Genomic DNA, 20,718 nt, shown 5'->3' with positions numbered 1-20,718 from the left:
GATGCTAGTAGGAAGCATCTGGAGGGGAAAAGCCAAAGAAAGCCCGAATTGTGAATTGGAAGAAAGTACAGTATGTGGAAATTTGAACATATGAAGAGATGGAATAAAATTGTTTAAATTTGAGACTAGTTCTTCATCCTTTATCATTAACGGCACACACTCATTTTCGGTTTTCAGTTAGGACTACTTTTTTTAATGCAAACACAGTTAGCAGCCTAATTTTCTGGTATTGTGAATATGGCGTCTTTTGTGCAATGTGTATTTAGCCTGCAATGAAACACATTAAATCTTGAAAATGTAGTGGAAATATAGGTCATATCAATTACATTGCTCTTTTATTAAAAATAATAATACATCTTACATTTCTTTTGAAATGGGGTATTTGTACAGAACAGAAGAAAACATTTTGTACTTAGAGGTCAGCATGATCTCTTATGAAACATTTGTTGTTTACGGCAAATTCAAAACTTGTTTTTCCATGAAAGTAGACTGACTGAAGAGAACACGTCACCTAAAGAAAAATTGATCAAGGACATGCTTTTTAATGACTTGTAGCGAATAATAGATGCTTCAATAGAGAAGCATACAATAAAATCTCAGTTTAGCAGAACCATTTAAAGACTACATGGAACAGACAAAGTTTCAGTCCAACATTACCTCAAAATAATGGGTAATAATGGGTTGTTTTTAACAATTTACATAAATTAGCATGGATTCCAGTTTATATTATTTGTATTTTTATCTAATTATGAAAGTTATGTAATATTTATGCCGATTAACTCTAAAAATTGTATAAATTGATGGAAATGATACCACACAAACCCTCTATCCCTTATACCAGTGATGGCGAACCTTTTAGAGACTGAGTGCCCAAACTGCAACCCAAAACCCACTTATGTATCGTCGGGTGCCGGGTGGGCGCGGCCAATTGGGTGGGCATGGCCAATTGGGTGGCTGTAGCTGCCGTGGTAACTAGCAAATGGTGAGACTAAAAAGTTCAATCAATCCCAACTTTGCGAGATCCTTTTTTTATCGCAAGAAATTGAAATTGATTGAATTTTATTTATTTTTTTGCACATGGCGGTAGAGGCCTAAAGCAAAAAGGTTTTATAAAACCCAGCTGAAGGCCTAGGACTGGGGTGATGGCATGCGTGACCACAGAGAGGGCTCTGTGTGCCACGCCACAGGTTCGCCACCATGGAGTTATGGAAAGAAGAGACACTTGTACATATCCTTATACACGATGACAAATTACTAAATTTATACTTGTAATAAAAATTGAAAGTCACTTGCCTTAAACATTCATTATCCCTGTTTCTTATTTGTTCCTTTTTTCTTTACTTCTTTTCTCTCTTCTCTTTTTTTTTTTGAAGTTAGTTTGCATTGACTTTTACTACTGTAATTAAAATTTTCAATATTTTTTTTAAAAAAGAAAGACAAAAGTAATAGAAGGAACTCAATAGGTGCTTCATTGATTATAGAAAAGCTTTTCATTGTGTTGGCCATATCAAATGGAATGTGCTCAGATAAATGGGAATCCCAGAACATCTCTTTGTCCTCAAGAGAAATCTATATACAGGTCTAAAAGCCACCGTCCAGACAGAAATGGTAAAACAGACAAATTCCAGATCAGCAAAGAAGTGAGGCAAGACTGTATAATGGGTTTTTATTTATTTATTCAACCTATATACCGGATACATATTGAGGGAAACTGTATTGGAAGACAGTGTATGTGGTTCTAAAACTGGAACAAGAAACGTCAACCTGGGCTATGCTGATAATAGATGAAAATGAAAATGGAACCTGTGGTAATGGAATAAAAGTGTTACATGTAAAAATTTAGGCTTTATTATTAGCATTTCTGGAAGATGTTAGCATTTTAGCACAGCATCCATGCCTCCTTTTGAAGATCAGGAAACAAGTTTTTCCTTTGAGTCAAAGCCATTTTCTTTGATGTGCAAAAACTAGCCTTTTCAATAACCAAACAATAGGACTATTTGATTCAGTTGCAAGTGTTAAATAAACCAGAATGTGGAAGTAGGAAATGCAACATATTTTAAGGGAGTTTGTCTTTTCTCACATCTAATAAAGCACATCAATATCTTTTATTGTTTAATTTGTTGTTTCTGATGTATCATATATATCCTTTGTGGTTTTTTTCTCTATATAAAATTTGATATCCCCTCTGTAAAACAGAGGGATGGTTTCAAGATCACAGAAAGTGATACTACCGCTCTATACTGTACTAGAGAGCCCAGATTTGGAATACTGGGTCCAGTTCCAGTTGCCACGATACAAAAAAAGATTCTAGAAAGAGTGCAGAGAAGAGCAAAAAAGATGATACAGGGTAAGGAGGCTAAATCATACAAAGAACGGCTAAGAGAACTATGTTTAGCCTAATGATGAGAAGGCTTAGGGGAGACCCGATAGTCATCTTCCAATACTTGGAAGAGCTGTCAGAAGAAAGAGGGGCCAATTTGTTCTCCATAGCACCTGGGGCAGGACAAGAAGCTATGGGTGAGAGTTCATCAGAAGGAGAACCAACCTGGAAACATGGAATTTCCTGACAGAATAATTAATAAATGGAACAGCTTGCCTCCTGGAGTTATCGGTACTCCATTGCTGGAAAAAAAAATTTAAATATTGGGCAATCATTTGTATGGGATGCTATAAGGTAGTGATGGCGAGCCTTTTAGACACCGAGTGCCCAAACTGCAACCCAAAACCCATTTACATATCGTCGGGTGCCAGGTTGGTGTGGCCCATTGGGTGGGCGTGGCTGCGGTGGTAACGGCAGACTGGGTGGGACTAAAAAGTTCAATCAATTCCAACTTTGCGAGATCTTTCTTTTTCTCATAAGTTGAAATTGATTGAACCTTTTTTTTTTTTTTTTTTGCACACGGCGGTGGAGGCCTAAAGCGAAAAGGTTTTATAAAATCCAGCTGAAGGCCTAGGACTGGGGCAATGGTACACATGCCCACAGAGAGGGCTCTGCGTGCCACCTGTGGCACACGTGCCATAGGTTCGCCACCACGGCTATAAGGAGTCCTGCCTTGGACAAGGGATTGGACTAGAAGACCTCCCAGTCTCTTCCAGCCTTATCATTCTATTATTCCTGTATAATGCCACCTTTGTATCAATTGTATCAATTCCCATTATTAGCTGGCTTGATTTTAATTCCTTTAGCTAAAGAATGAGAATGTGGAAATAATTGCTCTGTCTTGTTCCAAGCAAAAGCCAAAACGTTGGATGCACTGTGGGTTGATTCAACTTTAGAATATTCAAAATTGTTGTTTTGAGCTAGCTATGTTTTGAACACTCCTAAAAAATGCTAAGTATACCATGCCTTTCCTTTATATTGGTATTTGATCTCAGAAATTTTCTTTTAAACTATTAAATGGATATACCTTGGATTACCATTAAATACACCGTTAACAGTACATCTTATAAGACCATTCTGACTAATGCAGATGCAATGAGTACAAGAATTAGAACCCTCTAGCCAGGAAGTCGTTGGGAAGGAATTGTACATTATACTTAAATCTTGATAAACTTTAAGAAGGGAAGCCTGCTAGGATTGGTAAAAGCTTCTGCAATTAATTATGCAAAGAGTCAGTTAAGTGGAACAGTGTGCTAAAGAAGGGTGCCCAATCTTGGGGGGGGGGGGTCAGTAACACTTCATCTTCAAATTGTATTCTGGAATTTGCACTTCAGAAAATCAGTGTGTCCGGGGCTAAAATCGAATGAACTGATCTGTAATTATAATTAGATATAACTTAACCAACTTTTGGAATTTTAATGGGACTTAAAAGACAGCATCTTAAACTTCCTCCCTATATTCAATTTCTAAATTCAATTTCTTCACCCTGAAAACCTGAAGAGAATGATAGGTCATCGCCAACTATGAGAAGTATAACGTAATACCTTTAGGGTGAGTTTTGCATCGCACCCTACGAGACGGGTTATCCACCCTGGATATCTGCGGTCTGTATGAAAATTGACATTTTAGTTTATTGAACAAACCCAGCCAAGATTTATTCAATAAATCAGCAGAGTTGACAGAGTTATTTCACCGGGCACGTGGTTTAAAAGGCCTTAACGTCAAATTTTAAAGGCTGTCGGAAGTCTTGACTTCTAACTGGCTCATCCTCTAAAGAAATTCTTAAGAAAAAATCATCGTAGTTTTCGAGCCTGGTTTACACAGGTAGCGTCCAATATTGAAAAATACTTCTTAAGCCGGTTTTTGATCATAGTTTCCCCTTTCCAATTTTTCTCCCCAGGGAGGGAGAAGAGAGAATAATGGTCACTTCGAAGCATTCAAAGCAAAGCGCCCTGCTTTATATAGACAGGAATCGCTCTACACTTTGGTAGATCTACGACCGTTACCGGAAGTGAGAGAACTTGCGTAGAAACGGGTATTCGCAAAAAAAAAACCACGCAAGCGGAGGAAGTGACATCATATCCGGCCTAAGAGAGTTGTTGTGTATCCAAAGGAAGGGGGTGGCAAAGGAGAAAGGGACCTGAATAAAGAAGGGCGAGAAGCAACGGCCAGCTGGGAGCCTCGGTGTCTGAAAGGCTGCTTACACGAGGTGCGCCTCAGGGCTCGGAAGCGCAGAGGGGAGGGGCTGAATATTGAAAGGTGCCGTTATTTCTTCTCCATTCGCCTCTTATCTTTCCCTTCCCCCCCGCCCCTTGGACTACTGGGCAAAAAACGACGAGAGTCCTGAGGGGGAGCAGTCGACTTTGTAGAGCTCAACGGCCTCGCCTCTTTTCGGGGCTCGAGTTCTCGTTGGTTTACTTCCCCCCCCCCCTCCGCCCCATCCAATCTATCCATCCATCCGGGTCTCTCAAGAAGTGTACTACCTGTCTGTTGGGGGCGTGGTGCATGATGGGATAGCGCCGCTTCTTTCCACAGCTTCCCCCTCCCCATCGGTGGGGGCGAAGCCGTCGCGCGCTCTGAAGAAATCGAACAAAGAGGTCGGAGTGGGCGGGGCTCGAGAGGGGCGCGTGGTCAGGGGTGGGGCTTGGCCGGGGAAGGGGCGGAGCTGCATGGCGGGTTGGGTGTCTCGGCTTGTCTGCGAAGGAAGGCTCCGTCGTCTGGGTCTTGTTTTTGTACAGGCCAGAAAGCAACGGTAGAGGGCGGAGGTGATAAAGTGACAGTTAACGCCAGGACCTAAAAAGATTGATGCCTTTTGACAGAGGGAATCCTCTGAAACGGTTCTCCCATCAGTTTGCATGAACTACAGAGCGTCCTCGACTTAGAACAGTTCACTTAGTGACTGTTCGAATTTACAACGGCACTGGGAAAAATGACCATTGACTGATCATTTTTCCACACTTAATGACCCGTTGCAGCATCCCCATGGTCTAGTGATTTACATGCGGATGCTTGACAACTGACTCACATTTATGATGGTTGCACTGTCCGGGGATCATTAGATCACCTTTCGCAACCTTTTGACAAGCAAAGTCAATGGGGATGCCAGATTTATTTATTTATTTATTTATTTATTTATGAGACTTATATACCGCTTTAAGTGCAAGCACTCTCTAAGTCAGCGGTTCTCAATGTTTGTGTGACGGCGACCCCCGTCACACAAACGTTATGCGCATGCGGGGGGCCCGCATGCACGGCGCCCCCATGTGCGGCGTGCATGCGTGGCCCCGCCCCCGTGCGTGGCGTGCATGCGCGCCGGCGCTCCCATGCGCGGCGGCGCCCCCGGAGGGGAGAAAATGGCGGATCGCCGCCTTTGGCGACCCCCGAAAAATGGTCGATCGACCCCAAATGGGGTCGCGACCCATAGGTTGAGAACCGCTGCTCTAAGTGGTGTACACCAGTAAGCAATGTGTGTGTGTGTATATATATATATATACCTTGAGCCGGTGAGATTTGAACCGCTGACCTGCTGAACACAGTCAGCTAAAGTGGCCTGCAGTACTGCACTCTTAACTGCTGCGCCACCTCGGCTCTTGTTGTTAAGATTCACTTAACAACCGTCTTACTAATTTAACAGCTGCAGTGATTCATTTAACAAATGTGTCAAGAAAAGTCTTAAAATGAGGCAAAACTCACTTAACATAAATTGTGGTCGTAAGTTGAGGACTACCTGTATTCATAGTAATGGATCTGATACCTCAGAAAACAGATGTGGATCCTGCTAATTTTTCCATAGAGTCCACTTGGAAGTTCTGTTAATTCACAAATCATGAATGAGCCTTAGCAACTGCATGCAACTATGCCAAAAATTGGATCACAGATCTGTGATCTGTGACTACTGGTGTCAAAACACATCCAATCTATAAAGGGGAAAACTGTGCAGTTGGAGGGAGGGAGGGATATTGTATTGTGATAAAATTTGTATAAAACTTTTCAATAAAAAAAAACTTGTATGCCACCTATCTTGCCAAAGGTGACTCAGCAGCTTACAGACACAGAATAAAATGCACGTTAAAACATTAAAACAATAAATAAGGATCTTACATTTAAAATCAATTAAAATCAAACTAGACAGGAGGGAGAAGGAGGGAGCAAAGTGCTCCCAGACAAGAGGTGGAGTGTTATCTACTCCATTAGCCACCTCCAAAGCGCCACACCCCAGTCTGGGATCCCAGGCTAGTTGGCATAGCCATGTCTTCAAGGTCTTTCAGAAGGCCAAAAGAGGGGGAGTGGAATTGATCTCAGGAGGGTGGAAGATGTTCCAGGAGCCACGGCAGCTTGGTGTCCCTGCTGGGGGGGGGAGAGGAGAACCCGGCTGCGCGAGCAGCAGGCTGGTACCCATGCAGCTCCACTCAGGTGAGTGGCGGACCAGTACACATGCACGTGCACATCGTTCACTGTGTGAGTGGAGCTGTGTGCTGGCTTGCCACTTGCACAAGTGGAGCTGTGTGCACCGGCCCGCTTCATGTGGCCCGATTCCGAATAGCCCACGGCCCAGTAATGGGTCGGGGATTGGGGACCCTTGATCTAAAGTAGAAACGTACATCATAAAATAAAATAGTATTATAAAAATCGATTAATGAATGATTGTTCAAAGTTAATTAATGGTGTGATGCATTGTACAGACTATAGCATAAATGGAGTGAGTTGGTAGGATATTTTAGAGTCCTTGTCAAAAAAAAAGTGGTGGAAATTCCGTCAAGATCAGACAAATGAAAGTCAGTCTAGAGTGCTTATATAGGGAATATGTAGCAGGATAATGCTTAGCATTTCTATTGAGCCATTGCCCCATGGACATCACCAGAGAGACAAAGGAATCCCCTTAAATGTTCAAAAAAAACTACCGTATATGCCGGCGTATAAGACGACTTCTGCAAGCGCTAAACTCGGCGCCAAAGATGGGGTCGTCTTATACGCTGGAAATACTGGTAGTTTCCGGCATATAAGATGACGTTCTAGGAATGCAGCTCGGCGACAAACACGGGGGTCGTCTTATACGCCGGGTCGCCTTGTACGCCGGCATCTATGGTACTGAGGGCAACACATCCAGCCTAGCTCAGATAAAACCATTACAAAATTTCAGAATCATGACGGAGCCTTTCAAAAGAATATGATGAATAATCAGGTGTAATAACTTTGGAGATCTGTTTTTTATCTTTTTTATTAGGAGTTTGTTTTGAGATAAAATACAAATAAAAATAAAAGGAGAAATAAAGAGAGGTGCCAAGAAAAGGAAGAGAAATAGTACTTCCGACTTTCTTCAGTGCGAAAGAATACAAAAAAATTAATTATAGATAGTCCTTGACTTACCACAGTTCATTTAATGACTGTTAAAAGTTAAAACAGCGCTGAAAAAAACCTTGATTTATGACCATTTTTCACATTTACAACCAACCATTGCAGCATCCCTGTGGTCAAGTGATCAAAATTCAAACAACTTGGCAACGGATTCGTGTGTGACGGTTGCTGTGTCCCAGGGTCACGTGATCACCTTTTGCGACCTTCTGAAAAGCAAAGTCAATGGGGAAAGCCAGATTCACTTAATAACCATGTTACTAACTTAACAACTGCGGTGATTCACTTAAGAACTGTGACAAGAAAGATCATAGAATGGGGCAAAATTTACTTAACAACTGTCTCGTTTAGCAACAGAAATTTTGGGTCCAGCTGTGTTCATAAGTCGAGGATTACCTGTACACCTCAGCCTTTTATTTTATATTTCTATTTCAAACTATTTCTATAACAACAAAGTCAATCTAGTCATCAAAATCTAACATCAAATTTTCATTATTTTTTTCAGTCACCAACATAAAGTCCAGAAGCGGTAAATTTGTTGTTTGAGGGCACTTCTAGCATTGTCAAAATCACGTTACTGATTTATAGATAGCTATCATGATTAAAGTAAAGGAAAAAAAAAAGAACCTGCATGTTAATTATTTGTTTTTTGAATGGTCAGTGATGTGTCTTCAGAATTACTTAAAATGCAAGTATTTGTAGGCTGGTTTGGTTCAGAGGTTAATATGTTGGCCTAGATTCAGTGTTTCTCAACTTTGACAATTTTAAGGCATGTGGACTTCAACTCCCAGAATTCCACAGCCAGCAACACTGGCTGTGGAATTCTGGGAGTTGAAGTCCACATGCCTTAAAATTGTCAAAGTTGAGAAACACTGGTAGCAAGAGACTGAGTTCTAGTCCCACCTTAGGCAGGAAAGCCATCTTGGTGATTTAGGCAAGTCACTTTCCCTCAGCCCAGTTGACTCACAAGGTTGTTGTTGAGGAAATTGGAGGAAGAAGGATTATTAGGATCATATATGTGCCACCCTGAACTATTTACAAAAATAATAACTCAGGCATATTAAATAAATAAATAAATAAATATGCATTGATGCTAAGAGTTAGCGTAACTCACTTCTTTCTTTTGGTTTTTCAGAGATGTCTGAAGTCAAACAATGAGGCATCTTTTATCAAATTTAAAGGAGGCTTTGGTTGTTAAGGTATTTTATAATTTGGATGCTGCCCTTCTACTCTAGATTTAAATTTATATTCAAGGGAATGCTTTTTACAAGTTAGTACATGTAAACAATTTAGAGCTAATATAAGGAAGAGGACAGCTGTTTTTCCATCCTTTGATTTTACTGACTTTCAGCATTTGTCTCCAACTCCTAAAGAGAGAGAGAGAGAGAGAGAGAGAGAGAGAGAAAGAGAGAGAGAGAGAGAGAGAGAGAGAGAGAGAGGTAAAAGAAACAGAATACTGTATCCTGGTTTTTAGATGTATTGAGTGGAGCTTTTGAAACCCTTCACTTGGGCTTCAAAAGCAAAAGTACGATTATGTATTAACTCACTCTGTATAAAGTATTTAGCTGCTTAAGAGATGGGTCTAATATATAGCATGGTCAGGGTTTTTTTAATGTATTGGCTATTCAAAGAACACTTTCCACATCGCTTTACTATTTAGGAATTCCTGTTTAACTCCTACAGACATTCATCAGATTTAAAAATATCTGCAGCATACGTAAAAATGTACAGGACAGTGTTGGACCTTTTAGTTACCCATATATCAGTCTTCTCAAATCTGGACATGGTCTATACCAGGGGTGTCAAACTCCCGGCCCATGGGCCGGACGCATCACCGGGAAACCATGCCCATCCCTTTGCCGGCAATGGGGGAAAAGCTCCGATGCATTGCGCAACGTCACGTGATGTCGCGAGTTTGACATGTGCGGTCTAGACTCTAGAGAACTCCCAAACTTATCCAACCAATATGGTTACTGCTGAGAATTCTGAGACTTGAATACTGTATATCTGAAGGATGCCCAGTTTAGGAAAAACTACCAAACCCTAAAAATTATTCCCTAGAACACATCCATAATTTCTGTGCATTAGTGCAGTTTTTGGAACAGGTTTTTAAACCGTGGGGAAAAAAATCGTTGATCTTTTGAGACTCTCATCACATAGTGTTATACAGTAAGTACAGTTACAAGTAATACAGCAAAGAAAATTGGAAACCCGTTCTTTTAGAGCAGTTGTGCAGGTTTGGGGATTTTTTTCTTTCTTTCCTTTTTCATCCTCCTTCAAAGGTGAGCTTCGTGAGGTCATAATCTCATTTGACATCAGAATCCCCTGAACTCCTGCATAGCAGGATTCATCAGAAAGAGACATAGAGCTGCCAGAGGGAAGTCTGTATTTAAACACAGCTCCCTTGGATTGTTGCAAATGGAGAGAGGAACATGATGAAATTTCTAAGGTGACCAGCCGCGTAGATTCCCAAACTGAGTAATAGAATCTATATGTTTTAAACAAAATGTGTAATAAGCGTAAGCGTTTGTTTGAATACATCTTTACTTTTTAAGCATTATGGTAAAATATTCATTAGAGAGTGTTTTTGTTTCCCTATGGGAGCGAGAGTAAATTTGGATTTTAAATTGCAGATTATAATAATACAATTTATGCCTCCAGGAGGTGGTATCTGGGAAACATAAGGACATCATTTCTTCACTGCTAATAATGGTTGAAGAACAATGTAGTATTGTAGGTATTTAAGATGTATAGTCAGATTAATAAATGCACAGTTAAAAATTGCAGAGCTAACATTAAATTCTTATTTTAAAAACCAGCTTGGATATTACTGCTATGTTTTTAATAATTGCATATATTTATGACTTGAATAATATTTTAAAAAGCAGCTTATTTTTAATTTCAGTGTTCATCTTCTTAATAACCTGGTTTTTCTTTCTGGGTTGGCAAGATAATATGTGGATATCTTCAGCAAACACCGGGAACAACAAATACTAGAAACAAAATTCTTCCATTACTGCTTACTGTTTAAAGATACCTTAAATAATAAAGTCTTGTGGCATTTTTTGGGGAAAGTATTCCGATTTGGATGGGCTGCTAATATGATGGGTAACACAAAATTGCTAATATTACTGAGTCTTAAAACATAATGGTATAGATGTAGTTCTCATTTAGCAATCACAGTTGGGACCAGCAATTCAGTCAATAAATTGCTAAGTGAAGTCACAGCTATGCTTACGATCTTACTTCAGTTTTCTTTTGCTTTACAAACCTGTAAAGATTGTAAATGTGACGATTGATCCTAAAGTTATTTTTTCACCATTTCTGTAACTGCATACAGTTAGTAAATTAGGCAGTTGTTAAATGAGGACTGTCAGTAGTCAAAAAGAAAAATGCAGTTACCCTTTGAGATTCATGGAACCTTTATAGCTGGGCATTTTTATAGGTCAAAAGCCTGGATACTTGTTCTGGTCAGGGAAAGTAATTGAAGTTCAGTGCAAGCATTGATGCTGGTATATAGCATTCTAAAACTGTGTTTTTCAAACATGAATTGATAACATGCAGATGCTAAACCCTTCAAATGCAAAAATTCAAAGATGCCTCAGTTGCAAACTTAATTAACTGAAAAGATGATGTGTAAGTTCACATATGGTAGTTGTTGCATTAGAACTATTTTAGTAAAATTGAAAATTTTTACAGATACTGATAGTAAAATTGACATCTCATTTGGTTAAAAAAAAAAAAAACCATGTTGAGCTAGACCAGACATGTCAAACACAAGGCCCGGGGGCCGGATGCGGCCCACGAAGTGGTTTCATGTGGCCCGCAAAGCCATCCTGGAAATAGTGAGGGAACAGCCCCCTCTGCCTTGGCCCTGGCCCAGGCCAGCTGGGAGCCAATGTACAATTCTGTGGTGGCCATCTATGCTGAAACGCATTCAGTCTTAGCTCCATAAGCCCCCCCCCCCACATGGCCTGAGAGGAACAGTGAGGCTCCTCCAGTGGACCATGCCTTGGCACTTGCCCTGGTGCCACCCCTTTCTGCCAGAGACCCTCAGATCTATCCCACTTCTGCCCAGGCCCCAACAGGCACCCTTAACGCAAACGATGTAGAGCTGGCCACACCCACCCAGTAGGCCACACCCACTCCATCCACACCCACCTGGCCCTCTGAGGGCAACCGCAATGCTGATGCGGCCCTCAATAAAATTGAGTTTGACACCCTTAAGCTAGATGGTAACAATGTGTACCAGTAAAGGAGAATATCTAGCTCAGGGTTGAAATGAAGGGTCCTGTATTATGGATGTTTTATTATTAGTTCTTGATTGTTACCTGCCAAGAGTTCATTGAAAGTAGAAGGCTCAAATCAAATAAATAAAACCCAGAGGAAAAGTAATATTTAGAAGAAGAAAAACTGTTTTAAAAAGCTTTAAAAAATTAATAGCTCACTAGAGAATTTATATGCAACATATTGTCACATGTACTGCATAGCTACAAGCTTGGAGAATCCATAAAATTAACTTTGGACCAATTTAGATTTCTTACTGACAGGATCTGTAAGAAAGCAATGGATGGAGGGGAAGATGACTGTGCTTAGTTGCTTTTGAGCAGCACATGTTGTGGAATATACCTTTAAGTCCTCCTTGCCATATTCCTGGATGGGTTTCTATTTGATACAAACCTGTATATACTAGAACTAGAACCTTTACTTGAAGAAGACAAGGTAGGTTCACAAGACCAATCTTCAAACACGTTTTGTCCTTTCTTTTCTTCTTTTCCTCTTGTCTTCCTAGCAAGAATCTTGCATTATAAAGTAATTCTCTGCTAAACAAGTCCATTGAAAGTTCAAGTAGACAGACAAACCTGCATGAAAATATCGCTGACCTCACACGGGTCTGACATCTAAGCATACATTGCTACAAATTCAACTAAAAATCTTAACTCCTGGGGACACTTTCTTTCAGGCTTAAGCTCAAAGGCACAACCATGAAAGATCCAAGTCGTAGGAGTACTAGTCCAAGCATTATCAGTGAAGACATGATCATGAATGGTCACTCTCATGAAGATGATAATCCATTTGCAGAATATATGTGGATGGAAAATGAAGAGGAATTCAACAGGCAGGTAAGTGAGAGGATACGTTGCTTCTTTTGTTTTTGTTTTTCTTCTGCATTATTGGACAGATCCCACTTTTTCCGTTAGTCTAGTTTTCTTCCAGTGTTTTCTGTGAATCTCTGCTAGGGGTAGGCAATATTGGCTCTTTTATGACTCATGGACTTCAGCTCCCAGAATTCCTGATCTTGCATCCTTGTTTGGTTTGAAGAAGAGTTGATTTTTGATGGTAGGTCTATTCCCAGTTTGCATTTGCTGTTTAACTACCATTTAGTATGCAACGCTATATATTGGTCTCTTGGTGCTGTTTCCTTGCACTTCAATATCAAGCTAGGTTACATCATTAGTGCATTAGAGAGTGGAGGTAGTTGAAGTTGTTTTTATATATAGTCTGCCAAACTTGGTTGGAGTGTAGTTTCTCCCCAGTTGTTTATCTGGTGCTGTTTCCTAGTTTCCTAAATGTTGGCTTTGTTATCTGTTTCCTTTGTTAACTTTTGGTTGCTTTTTTTTTAACTTTTGGTTGCATAGATAAGGTTTATCTCTATATTTTAATAACGATGTCTGCAGAAAAAGAAGCTCAGAGAACAACAATAACCCACCAGGTGGGAGGGGGAAGGGTTACTTCAGGTGACTGAGGAAGTAAAGGAAGAGCCGTGCAGGGCTCAGACCCAATGTTGTGGCTGTGTGGAAGAAGCAGCTATTTAAACTTCCTTTTCCGCATTTGCCCTCAGTTGCTGCCGCTTGTGGGAGCTCAACACCTGAGCTCTCCTAACATTGGGGAGGATCCATCTGAGAGGTTTTTGCCATAGCGCTCAGACAGTTCCACTCAGGTCCCTTGATAGTAGATTTCCTTCTGTTGTTCCAATTATAGATTGAAGAGGAATTGTGGGAAGAAGAATTTATAGAACGTTGCTTCCAAGAAATGCTGGAAGAGGAAGAGCACGAATGGTTTATTCCAGCAAGAGATCTTCCGCAAACGATGGATCAAATTCAAGACCAGTTTAACGATCTTGTTATCGGTGACAGTTCGTCACTGGAAGATCTGGTGGTAAGCATCTGATTTTAAATTTGGAATTATTTTAATCAAGCCCCTTTCTTCAAATGTTAGCAGTATACTTTGTTAGCTGTCTCACTCAGAAGCTAGCTGAGATGTGGCCTTCTGACAACAATCAAGACCTTGTACGTAGAACAACTGTACCATCTTATCCTCCTCCTTTTAGTATTTGCTTTTGTCAAGTGCACAGGTGTGCATTGGGAGAGAAGAATACATGGAACCATTTGGGAGGGTAAAGACTGGATGTGTAGGCTAAATGATTAGGAAAGTGGTTTAGTTCTTGTAGGGTTCAGAGGTCTCCCTAATTTTAATTTTTCACTCTACAGAGATACCATTTGAAGATCTGGTAGATGAGAGAGACCGGAAGCATTTTATTACTAACATTTGCCGTACAATTAAGTCTACTGGCCATGATGCATAGGACTATTTTTTAATAGTGTAGGCCAGGGGTCTTCAAACTTGGCCCTTTTATGACTAGTGGACTTCAACTCCCAGAATTCCTCAGCCAGGCACGTTGGCTGAGGAATTCTGGGAGTTGAAGTCCACAAGTCATAAAAGGGCCAAGTTTGAAGACCCCCTGATGTAGGCTTTAATTACTTTTTAATTAAAAGGGTAAAATTAGGCTCATATGAAAATGAGTATAGGTCATAAAGTATAACTAGAACGTTAAACCTTTAAATATTCCCCTGATTTTTTAAGCCAACTTGTGGTTACTTTGATGTCACAGATGATGTAACTTATTTAAATAGAGGAACCTGTTGAGCATGACATTTTAGCTCATATTCAGCATGCATATATTTTTTTCCCAAAGTTACAATATTGGTTTGTTTATTTGTATTTACTGGGTTTGATAAATTAAATTTTACATAAATTTACTAATAAGTAAACCTCCTGTTCTGAAGAAAATGCATTTTGCTTAAATGGTTCCTACACAGGCAGTCAGTGTCTTGAAGGAAGTGTGCCGAGTTGGCACCGACTGTGCATGTTTTTTGAAAGCACCTTTTTTTTTTTTTTTTACAAAATCTTGGTACATTTTTTAAAGCGATCCGACTAATTAAAATCCTACAATGGTGTGAGAAAGTTGGTGAATCCTTGGGTACCATCCATAATCCTGCAGTCTTATTAATGGATAAAGAGGTGATGGTTAAATAAACAATATTGCAAATGGCATGCTGTGTTGTGTCTTTATTAGACACACTCAGGCAACGCTGCTTGCCTTTGTTGGAAAAAGTATGTGAAATAATCTGTATGGAGACGCTAATTGAGTCAGATGTTCCAGTTAATGAGAGAGCAATCAGAGCTTGAGGGGCCCTCTTCATATTTTTTTTACTTTTGCTTCATTTAAAACATCCAAGAAGAAAAGTAAAATAAACATTATTTTTAAAAAAACAAAACAGTAAAGATTGATTACAAGCTAAGTAATTTATATGAGTGCTTATATATATGTACACGTACACGTACACACAAACACACACTGATCCACAAAGGTTTCCATAAAAGATAACCATATTTCATTGTACTTGTCCATGCGTAATTTATGTCAATAGCCAACTCATTTATAGGATGCATGTAACGTGATGTCTTCAGTCCACTGGGTAATTCATAAATTTGTCTTAAATTTAGTTTGAAGAATTAACCTCAAGGGAATAATAAGGACATGGAGAATTCATTTCCATTGTTCATCTGTCAGTTTCCTTGAGGTCAGTATGTAGTTCAAAAGAATGTTTGCCTCTGAAAATTATGAACCTTGTTTCAAAGTCAAAATATATGTAAATTATTTCTGCCAAGAAGATAATACTTTAGGACATGGTAAAAACATATTTTCATGCAATGTTACTAGAAGTGTATCATTATGATTTATTCCTCATCTCTTGAACCTCGTATTTAAATCATTCTGATTTTCAGGCCTGTACTGAATTTATCAATTATTTAGGTATTCTTATTCCACAGGGTATTTCTCATATAATTATACTGAATATGAGTAAGAGATATATAGAGGTTTCTTTGACATTGATAGATGGGAATCATTCCTGTAAATGTTACCCTCTGGGATAGGGTAAAGACTTAAAAAGAAGGTTTGTTTATAGTTTGCACGGAATTCTTTATATGTAAATATTAAAAAAATTCCAAAAACTCAGTTCACTGTTTTGTAAACATACAAGTAGGTCTATAACAGAGTTAGTGAAGCAAAATAAATGTTACATTCAGGAATGGCTGAGTCTTGACCTTTAACCCAACTAAAATATTAAAATGCTAATATACGCAATTTATGCTAGACAGGGATAGGCAACCTTGGCTCTTTTATGACTCGTGGACTTCAACTCCCAGAATTCCTGAGCCATCATGGCTCAGCTTGGAAACCTTTCCCTGTCCCCTCAGCATGGCTGGCTCAGGAATTCTGGGAGTTGAAGTCCATAAAAGAGCCAAGGTTACCTACCTCTGGCCTAGGCCCAAGCTGCTTTGTGACTCGTGGACTTCAACTCCCAGAATTCCTGAGCCAGCCATGCTGAGGGGACAGGGAAAGATTTCCAAGCTGAGCCGTGCTGGCTCAGGAATTCTGGGAGTTGAAGTCCACGAGTCATAAAAGAGCCAAGGTTGCCTACCTCTGTGCTAGACAGTCCACAAATATCCATGAATTGAAATGGGTGTAAAGAGGGGTGGGGCCAACATTCTTCCAAGCCAATTTGAAGTATTGATCAACAAGCATTGGAAGCATTTAATTGAAACAATTTCTGGTAAAGGAGGTTCTACTATTACTATATTGTTAGATTATTAAAGTGTCACATACTTTTTCCAGCAAGGAAAGTAAATGTTGGCTCAAACTGTTGAGTAAAGACATGACAGAATGCAATGTTTTAACTCAGGGGTCTTCAAACTTGGCCCTTTTATGACTTGTGGACTTCAACTCCCAGAATTCTTCAGCCAGGCACGCTGACTAAGGAATTCTGGGAGTTGAAGTCCACAAGTCATAAAAGGGCCAAGTTTGAAGACCCTGCTTTAACTAGATTATCTTTATCTGTTAATAGGTTTTTCAGGAAGCTCAGATCCTGTTGTAGGTCTGCAGGGTTACAAATAGTTCTAAAGATCACATGAACTCTCCTATATTATAGTAGATACAATATCATAGTCTGATGATGTTCTCATTTGGTAGGTATTCTTAAAATTCTATTGTTTTGGTTGTAATTAAAAAGCTTAGAATTTTATTTATAAGATGAACTACTTTTTTTAGCTATAATTTCAGCCTGTTATCACTAACAGGAATATTGTTTTGAAAAAACTTGATAAATTCTAAACCTAGCTCATTGCAGACTTGGGAACAATTTATTGCACTTTAGATTTTTGCATTGATACGTTGAAAGATTAACCTCCCTCTCTGTGAATTGTTACCTTGGCTAGATTTGCCAGTTGAACATTTAATGTGGATGGGCAATTTTGTTATGTGGATATCAAATGTATTGAACTGATCTAGTTGCTTTCATTATAAGTAAATTACTGTCTTTTTAGTATTCTGACTGAAAGTAAAGTTATTTTGTGATTGCCTGTACCTGCCTATTAAGCTTGTTCACCCTGCTCTGAATTTACAAGTTGGGTTGTATCAAATAAAGCACAAAACTATTTCTTAAAAGTAGGATTTGTATATTGTAAGAAAAATATATGAGGGTCCCTGGTGTATCATGGTCTGTATTATAGTACACATGAATCCAGACATGTGGATAGGAAGATAATAGATTTAAAATCTTAGGACTTTCATAAGATTGATTTTGCATATTCTGGGTGAGAATGTCAAAATCTTGCAAAATTTCAAATGACATTACCAAATATTGAGAGGTATAACAGCCTTCTAAAATTGTAATACTTTGATTTATTTATATTGGATACCTGCACGTTAGATAAGCTACTAGAGTACCTTTGTGGAGCATAATCATCGCTGGCCTACAGATTGAGAACTCGTAGCCTGGTGTTCTTTTAAGTCTAAATTGGGACTCCATCTTACGGCAGGAAATTCCATAGTTTATATATGCATTGTGTGAAATATTTTGCATGACCTCAACTTCCAGTATTGTAAATAAAACGAAGAATGGGATCTGTATTTTCTGCATCATGCATGATGTTATACAACTTTCCTTATTTACTTTCAGCCCAAGTTAAAAAGCCCTAAAGTAGTCCTTTCTTATAAGAAACCTATCTGAGCCCCTCTTATACTTATGGTTGCTCTTTTATGTATTGATTATTTTGCACCTTTTCAAGTGTATTCCAGTCCTGCCATTACTGTACTGAATTTTTTTACATTTTCTATTCTTAAATCTGAACACGAGATTTGTCATTTTTAACAAGAAATGCTCTCTGAGTTGTTCCTTTTTGTTGAGCAGTGCACCCCTGACTCCCAGCATTCTTTTTCCGATCACTCTTAGTAACCTCAACTCCCATTCATGGAGGTAACCTTTGGAATTTTTATACCCATCTGCATTACTTTGTGCTTGCTCCTACTGATTTGCATTTGCCATTTTGAGGCCTACTTACTCAGTTTGGAGAGAGGACCTTTTGGAGCTCTTCCCAATATCTTTGCAATCAAAATGCACATCTTTATGTCATTAGCAGACTGGATCACCTTAGTCCTTAACTTCAGTTTATTTATAAACTAATTAGAAACAATGATCTACCACCCCCAGTCCCTGAGAATTTCACTTTGCACTATTGTCTATTTATTCTTCTCTCTTTTTTAATTCTTAAGAGAATTTCCAATCCCTAAGAACATAAGCCTTCTTTATCCCCCCCGCTTCCAAGTTTGCTCAAGAATCTCTGGTAAAGGACATTATCAAAGGTTCATACAGTGTCTGATGGATTTCCTCCTCTACATTTTTGTTAATACTGTCAACAAGTTTAGAAAATTAGTTTAAGAAGAGCAATAATGTGATCCTCTAGATCAGGGATGTCAAACTGCTGGCCCGCGGGCTGGTTTCATCATACTGGAGCCGCGCCCACCCCATTGCCGGCAATGGCGTGATATCGCGAGTTTGACATGCCTGCTCTAGATGCTGCTGCTGTATTACCACTTTTGTTTGTCTTACAATAGCCAGTGGAGAATGATGCTGAAAACTACAATTTAACATCATCTGGAGAGCCACATGTTATAACAGGGGTGTCAAACTCCCATTGCCGGAGCTGGGGTGGGCGCGGCTTCCACGTGACGCATCTGGCCCGTGGGCCAGCAGTTTGACGCCCCTGTGTTATAATATATTCAGTTATTGTTGTGAAAGTTGGTTTAGCTCTATCGAAGGAAGAGATTGAGATCTTGAATTGGGTGGTATCAATCAAACCAGGGGATCCTGATCTATCTGGCATGTAAGCTGACTCTAAGCTGTTTCCTTGGCAAGAGTATCTTGCTTTCTCCACTGAGGCCTATGTTCAGGAATGTTTTCACTGCAAAGAATTCCTGTTAAACTTAGTGCAAATATGTTCAAAAGAAAACCTTAGGTTTCACAGTCTAAGCTTTTAAAATTTCTCTCTTCCAGGTCAAGAGTAATCTGAATCCCAATGCAAAGGAGTTTGTTCCTGGGGTGAAGTACTAAATATATGAGTAGACTGGGCCCTCTTTTGGTGGATGTAGCACAATTTCCACACTGTGAAGCCAGTATTAGAAGATTTAATTGTTAAAACGCTCTCTCTTCTTGTCACTGTGTTACACTTACGCATTGCCAAAGTTTTGTTAGTCTTGCATGCTTAATAAAAGTGCTGAGACTGTTATTAAGTCAACTGCTGTCAGAGGTTAATGAATTGGAAAAATCTAATTGGATCCAGGCTTTTTGTGAGGGAGACAATAAGGAAGGAAGCACCAGTCATGTTGAGAAAAGTACCAAGTTTCTGAGAAACTCTTGCAATTCTGTTTTTAGAAGGATTCAGACTTTGATAAAGAGTGGTCTGTTTTAATTAAAACTTATGGCGGTGTCGATATGCACCCAATAATGCCTTAATGTGAAAATAAAAGCAAGGTTTATCTGATTATGCAGATTAGCTGAATTTCAGTACTGCTATGAATTCTTCCCATTATCAAGCAAAACTTTATTTCATGCTGTTCTTTTTTGAGGAAAGTGTGAATTGTAAAAATATCTGAATCACTTTTACAGGCCTGTATAGAATCCTTTCTCTTGGCTACAGATCTGGTTGGGGGGAGGCGGGGGGAGAAAATTTGGCAATTGAGATTATATTTGCAGCAAGTTATCATGTTGGAATGTTTGTCCCACTTCTGAGTGTATATTTAAGGTGATGTTTAGTTGTACATCACAGATTCTTCCAGGAATCCAGAAACATGGCACTGCCTCTGTAAAATTTTACAATCTTAAAAATTGGATTTAACTGTAAAATTTAGTATTAGTGATTTGAGTGGTGCTTTTCCCTTGCTTTGTTTAATCATCACTACACAATAGTCTACAGCACAACTTTTTTTTTAAAACACCTAGTACAGTTTTGGCTTCTTAAACTTCATATTTGGGTAGCTTACGCTGCCTTATGTGTTCAGTGTGAATAGTGTTTAAGTTGAAAATATTGTAAAAAAATTATATTTTTTCAAAAATATTTAAAAAAAATAAATAACAGTAGAAATGACAAAATGAGTGTTCATCTTATTTGGAGCTTGTGAAAATGCCTTTGTTGTCCTGTTCATACATTACATTTACAACCAAAGCAAATCCAGTGTCTGTGATAAAAGCTGGAAATATGAAAAATTCTTTGCAATTCTCAGAAATAATCCAAATGACATTCTTGTCAGAGAGAGAGAGACTTCTATAATAGAAGCAAATTCAAGTAGGTGCAAATGTGTATTC

The 20,718-nt window shown here is 39.1% G+C and overlaps 1 protein-coding gene and 1 long non-coding RNA gene across 6 annotated transcripts; one reads left to right on the top strand and one right to left on the bottom strand.

The window, feature by feature from the left end:
- Positions 1-1,351: 1,351 nt before the first annotated feature.
- Positions 1,352-5,013, bottom strand: LOC120318885. The gene is made up of 2 exons (XR_005559622.1): positions 4,864-5,013; positions 1,352-1,396 (listed from the first exon to the last, which is right to left on the bottom strand). It is a non-coding gene; the product is annotated as an uncharacterized LOC120318885 (long non-coding RNA).
- On the top strand, positions 4,432-20,505 carry PAIP2 (poly(A) binding protein interacting protein 2). 5 transcript variants are annotated; one of them, XR_005559621.1, is made up of 5 exons: positions 9,237-10,181; positions 12,696-12,855; positions 13,715-13,891; positions 15,521-15,597; positions 16,924-19,404. XR_005559621.1 is itself a non-coding variant. In XM_039367029.1 (4 exons), exons 2-4 carry the CDS (start codon positions 12,718-12,720, stop codon positions 19,465-19,467), a joined length of 372 nt encoding a protein of 123 aa, XP_039222963.1. In that variant the 5' UTR covers positions 4,432-4,589; positions 12,696-12,717; the 3' UTR covers positions 19,468-20,505. The 5 variants fall into 5 exon arrangements, 3 of the variants coding, with proteins under 3 accessions (XP_039222963.1, XP_039222964.1, XP_039222961.1); XR_005559620.1 differs by lacking the exon at positions 16,924-19,404 and adding an exon at positions 19,411-20,505 and having other exon boundaries at positions 9,238-10,181; XM_039367029.1 differs by lacking the exons at positions 9,237-10,181; positions 15,521-15,597; positions 16,924-19,404 and adding exons at positions 4,432-4,589; positions 19,411-20,505.
- The last annotated feature ends 213 nt before the right edge of the window (positions 20,506-20,718 follow it).

The sequence above is a fragment of the Crotalus tigris genome, unplaced genomic scaffold (genome assembly GCF_016545835.1).
Source record: "Crotalus tigris isolate CLP2741 ecotype Arizona unplaced genomic scaffold, ASM1654583v1 scf7180000020523.1239640, whole genome shotgun sequence".
NCBI classification, from domain to species: domain Eukaryota; kingdom Metazoa; phylum Chordata; class Lepidosauria; order Squamata; family Viperidae; genus Crotalus; species Crotalus tigris.
The sequence above is the reverse complement of the archived record's forward strand: the minus strand, read 5'-3'. Positions and strand labels throughout refer to the sequence as shown.

Excerpts from the sequence above, each read along its gene's own strand:
- PAIP2 (XM_039367027.1), top strand. Across the intron at positions 12,856-13,714 it reads AAGAGGAATTCAACAGGCAG|ATTGAAGAGGAATTGTGGGA; the intron begins GTAAGTGAGAGG and ends TTCCAATTATAG. Across the intron at positions 13,892-19,410 it reads CGTCACTGGAAGATCTGGTG|GTCAAGAGTAATCTGAATCC; the intron begins GTAAGCATCTGA and ends TCTCTCTTCCAG.